General features: G+C 42.0%; 1 protein-coding gene across 1 annotated transcript in view; it reads right to left on the reverse strand.

Moving 5' to 3' along the window:
- Positions 1 to 5,619, reverse strand: part of LOC124546791 — a 142,842-nt gene extending 137,223 nt beyond the window's left edge. Inside the window, exon 1 of the mRNA XM_047125063.1 lies at positions 5,440 to 5,619. Within this exon, the coding sequence (XP_046981019.1) occupies positions 5,440 to 5,605 (166 nt within the window). The 5' untranslated portion in view covers positions 5,606 to 5,619. The remainder of the gene's footprint in view (positions 1 to 5,439) is intronic.
- Between the last annotated feature and the right edge of the window lie 381 nt (positions 5,620 to 6,000).

Here is a 6,000-nt window from a genome sequence, read left to right on the forward strand (position 1 = left end):
TTGTTAACATCGAGTATTGATTTAAGTGTCAAGAAGTCTTTTCCAAAAGTATTTGTATGGAGTGTAGCCATGTATGAATGTAGAATATGAGTGATAAATAGTTTAGACAAGAAGAGAATAGAAGCTTTCGAAATATGGTGCTACAGAAGAATGCTGAAGATTAGATGGAAAGAAGGTAATATCGGTGTAAAGAAACAGACGCTTAGATGAGGTTATATGATAGTAATATACATAATTAATTTGTAAATGAAAAAAATTTACGCTCCTAACTACCACAAAGATCCGCATGGATTGTGTCTATGGTCCGACTGACTCACTTGCACTGCTCCATAACCTGCTAGTAATTTCGTACGACATTGTACTTCCTCGTATACTGTCGCGAGAATCTGTCCCATTAGTTGTTTCTGAAAGTTGAAATTTACTGGATTGGAATAATGTCACAGTTATGGCCAATAATTGAGAGGTTTTCCCTATAACAAAAATGAATCATTATTATTAATATTCATAATTACAGTTATGACAATATGGCGCCTCTTCTGCTAGTAGTCTCCGATCTAAATGACTGGCAGCAACATGTGTTCTCAGGTAGAGAGACGCACCTCCCACAACCGACCTGCTGTAAGGATCATTCTGTACGGTTCGGTACGTAAACTGCTGACGTTCTCTAGCCGCGGGGACACACTCCCTCTACAGCCTCTTCGCTCTTTAAGCTGCTACTCGAGGAAATACAGGGCGCTTGAATCATTTTATATCACACGATTTGCTATCAAATGTACAGTTCGGCTTTAGAAGTCGTTTGACAACTAAAAATGCTATATTCTCTTTTCTCTGTGAGCTACTGGATGGGCTAAACAAAAAGTTTCGAACGCCTGGCGTATTTTTTGATTTAACAAAGGCATTTGACTGTGTTGATCACGCAATATTGCTCCAGTAGTTGGACCATTACGGAATAAGGGGAGTAGCTCACAATTTTTTCACCTCTTACTTTAGCAACAGGCAACAAAAGGTCATTATTCACAATGTTGATAACGGCTGTGATGTGGGATGTGAGTGGGGTACTGTAAAGTGGGGGGTGCCCCAGGGATCAGTGTTGGGGCCGCTCCTGTTCCTTATTTATATAAATGATATGCCCTCTAGTATTATGGGTAACTCTAAAATATTTCTGTTTGCTCATGACACTAGCTTGGTAGTAAAGGATGTTGTGTGCAACATTGACTCGGTTTCAAGTAGAGCAGTACATGACCTCAGTTCATGGCTTGTAGAAAATAAACTAACATTAAATCACAGTAAGACTCAGTTTTTACAGTTCCTAACACATAATTCAACAAAACCTGACGTTTTACTCTCACAGAACGGGCATATGATTAGTGAAACTGAACAGTTCAAATTCCTGGGTGTTCAGATAGATAGTAAGCTGTCGTGGAAAGCCCATGTTCAGGATCTTGTTCAAAGACTTAATACTGCCATTTTCACTATTCGAACGGTATCGAAAGTGAGTGATATTTCGACACGTAAATTAGTCTACTTTGCTTATTTTCATTCACTTGTGTCGTATGGCATTATGTTTTGGGGTAACTCTTCCCATTCTAGAAGGATATTTTTGGCTCAGAAACGGGCGGTTCGGGCAATAAGTGGTGTGAGTTCACGAAACTCTTGTCGACCTCTTTTCACGAGTCTGGGTATTTTGACATTGGCCTCTCAATATGTATATTCCTTATTGTCGTTACTTGTTACCAATATTAGTTTATTTCCAAGAATAAGCAGCTTTCGCTCCATTTGGATCGGACTTCCTTAACTCTTGTGCAGAAAGGTGTGCAGTATACTGCTGCATCCATTTTCAATAAGCTGCCACTCGAATTCAAAAATCTTAGCAGTAATCCACGCGCTTTCAAATCGAAACTGAAGAGTTTCCTCATGGGTCACTCCTTCTATTCTGTCGAGGAGTTCCTTGAAAAATTAAGATGATTTTCATTGTATTGCTGATAGCGATTGCTTAAACTTATGGACTGATTTTCTTTCAGGTTCATGAACATTTATTTTTATCTGTTATTACTTTTTATGTTGTAAGTTCATGTACTGACACGTTCCATGACCTTGGATATTTGCTCCTAAAATTCGTCCTACGGAACTTGACATTTAAATAAATAAATAAATATGCATGTAGCGACAGCAGATGATTAACTGTTTATTGCGTAGCGCTACGTAGATAAGAACTGCACAATAAGAACCGCACAATAACCCTGTGTTCGGTGTGGGGCGGCGGTGGGGTGAGTGGACTGCTGTAGCCTGTTGTAGGGTTGTGAACCACTGAGGGCGACGGCGGGGACGGAGCCTCTCCGCAGTTTCTAGGTCCCCAGTTCCATACAATACAATACAATACAATATTGTCCATAAGGAACTCTGTGCGATGGTCAAACAACAATATGTTTCTCCGATTCTCCTGCGTGAATAATTTTTTAACACGAAAATTAAGACTTCTGCTTTCGTTTTGCTATCTTCTACTACCACACCGACAGATCAACATATGAGTGGACTTAGACTCGCTTAGCGATTTTACGTATGACCAGAATTTTCTCGGGATCTCGGCTAGATCCCAGTACGTTGTCCTCGATGGTGAGTGTTCATCGGAGATGAGGGTATCATCTGGAGTGCCCCAGGGAAGTGTGGCAGGTCCGCTGTTGTTTTCTATCTACATAAATGATCTTTTGGATAGGGTGGATAGCAATGTGCGGCTGTTTGCTGATGATGCTGTGGTGTACGGGAAAGTGTTGTCGTTGAGTGACTGTAGGAGGATACAAGATGACTTGGACAGGATTTTTGGTTGGTGTAAAGAATGGCAGCTAACTATTAATATAGATAAATGTAAATTAATGCAGATGAATAGGAAAAAGAAGCCCGTAATGTTTGAATACTCCATTAGTAATGTGGCGCTTGACACAGTCACGTCGATTAAATATTTGGTGTAACATTGCAGAGCGATATGAAGTGGGACAAGCATGTAATGGCAGTTGTGGGGAAGGCGGATAGCCGTCTTCGGTTCATTGGTAGAATTTTGGGGAAGATGTGGTTTATCTGTAAGGGAGACCCCTTATAAAACACTAATATGACCTATTCTTGAGTACTGCTCGAGCGTTTGGGATCCCTATCAGGTCGGATTGAGGGAGGACATAGAAGCAATTCAGCGGTGGGCTGCTAGATTTGTTACTGGTAGGTTTGATCATCACGCGAGTGTTACGGAAATGCTTCAGGAACTCGGGTGAGAGTCTCTGGAGGAAAGGAGGCGTTCTTTTCGTGAATCGCTACTGAGGAAATTTAGAGAACCAGCATTTGAGGCTGACTGCAGTACAGTTTTACTGTCGTCAGCTTATATTTCGCGGAAAGACCACAAAGATAAGATAAGAGAGATTAGGGCTCTTACAGACGCGTCATTTTTCCCTCGTTCTGTTTGGGAGTGGAACAGGGAGAGAAGATGCTAGTTATGGTACGAGGTACCCTCCGCCACGCACCGTACGGTGGACTGCGGAGTATGTATGTAGATGTAAATGTAGATCTCTTGCCAAGGCAAACCGGTAGTAGTAGTTGTACGCTTCGCGCATAATTCTTCTTCCAGACGCACGAAACTCTTCCAACATTTGCCTGTCGTCATTCAAGTGTTCTGCAACGAGAGAGCAACAGCTTTCGCTTCCAAGGCATTTTCCGAATTTCGTTTTTGAACCACGATGGGTCTTTTCTGTCCTTAATCCACAAACTTGTCCAGGGCATGATTTGCAGTTTGTTTAAACTGTGGCCCTAATTCCTCGATGTCCATCATACTGGAACTAAATGAAATCAATTGATTGCCGAAGTGAGATGCTAACAACTGCTTATTTACCCTTTCTAGCCGAAACACTCTCCTAGCCTTCATGACTGATTTATTACCTTTCGTAACTATAGTTGCTATAATGTCATCATGATCGCTAAAACCCGTTTCTGTACTGACATTGTCGATAAGATCTGGCCTGTTTGTAGCTACAAAGTCTACGATATTGCTGTTGCGTGTGAGCTGCCGAGCTAGCTGCTCAAGACAGTTTCAAGAAAACGTGTTCAAAAGTATTTCGCACGACTGTCTGTCTGTGCCCTCTACAATGAGTCCATAGACATCCCAATCTATACCTGACAGGTTAAAGCCGCTTCCAACTAGTATTTCGTCATCTGGGTATTTACGCGCTACTGACTGTAGACGCTCTTTGAATGACTCTAGAACTGTCACAGCGAAATCGGGTGGCAGGTAAAAACATCCGGCAATTAACTTGGTTTCACCTACATCTGTTATACGTAACCAAATGACTTCACTGTCGCACTCCACTTCGACCTCAACAGAGACAATATTTTTGTCAACAGCAATGAACTTTCCCCTACCTATGCTCTCTAACTTCATAATCTCTCTTTCCGATATACGTTCCACGTGACGCTAAATATATCATTGCTCTCTAGTTCAGGTTTCAGCCAGCTCTCGGTCTCAAAAAATAATTTGAGCTCGAGGCCTTTCCTGGAGGGCAGTAAATTTGGGAACTTTGTTAGAAACACTTCGAACGTTTACTGATAAAATTTTGATAGTCGAATGTCTTTACTCTAAACAATGTCCGACTTGCCTTGCTGCGTATCGACTGGTGAGTGTTCATCAGAGTACATCAAACTACCGTCTAACCTAAATAACCATCATGTTCCCTCCATAGTAACCATGGTCGCTATGATGACGTCATGATCACTAATTCCCGTCTCTGTACCGACGCCATCGAAAAGTTCCCACCTGTTGTAACTACAAGGTCTAAGATATATCCATTGCGTATGGGCTGCCGAACTAGCTGCTCGGGACAGTCATCGGAATACATGCTCAAAAGTACTTCGCAAGACTGTCTGTCTGTACCCTATTCAAGGAATCCACTGACGTACCTGTCGCTACGAATTAAACAGTCACAACCCTTTCTCTACGCTACATTCATTTCGAGTTAGCCTGTATCGTAATCTCTCAATCTCTGTAACTATCTAAAGAAATATTATTATAGAAAATACATAAAGGGTATGATTATGACAATGTGAGCCACAACTTCTCCACGAACATGTTTTGTTATTGTGGAAACTGTCCATCAAATTTCGCAACATCCGGGAAACGTTTTGGTCTCAGTGAAAACGTTTTGACAGGTGAAGATGCGTAACTTTCAGACTTTACAAATCATTATGATGTCTTCTCACTGGAAGAAGGTTCGACAAAGTTGAGTGACCTGAAAGGTTGTAAATGAAGCGCAGTTTCCCCCCTATAAACAAATGCTTCACTGTCAGCCTCAGAACGTTTCAACTTACTTCATAACAGCGTATGCAAGACAAGCTGCCTCTGCAGTAGTCCAAAACTGCACGGTGAGTAACGTCATATCTATCCACACTGTACGAAAAAGTACTTACTTCGGTATACCTGCATACAGTAGGTCCACGACATCTGTATTTCGCCGGAACTGAGTCTGCGTTGGTTGAGGTCACCCAAGATGTGCTTGCAGACACAATCGAACAACACGGTGTCGTTCGCTGCCATCAAAACCAGCAACGAAGCTGCTACACCCCCTGGATGCATCGTCAGTTGTTCAGCCTGAGATGGAAACACGCAATGCGCTCCGCTGGGAGCTGGGGCTCAGTATATCGATAGGCGTAGCGGAAGTCCTTCCGCAGGGTGATTAAGCCACAGGAAGTATGACGTCTCTCGCCCAGATCACAGCCTATTTCTTTTTTGCTGTGCGAGTTACCAGATACCAACACAGTATCGTCACAAAAAATTGTCATTCTGTTACTTGCTTTTTAGGATGACAGCGAGTTCCACTAACAGATTTGTAGGTGTCCAGAAGTGATGAACACAAAAATCGCCAGGGCTTTCCTTTATTAGTAATGTATTGTGGACTGAGAGAGATAGTAGATATCTGTAGCAAAAATAAATTTGCTGATCACAATGACTACAATTTGTACAGAAATCAG

This window comes from Schistocerca americana, chromosome 1, assembly GCF_021461395.2.
Source record: "Schistocerca americana isolate TAMUIC-IGC-003095 chromosome 1, iqSchAmer2.1, whole genome shotgun sequence".
NCBI classification, from domain to species: domain Eukaryota; kingdom Metazoa; phylum Arthropoda; class Insecta; order Orthoptera; family Acrididae; genus Schistocerca; species Schistocerca americana.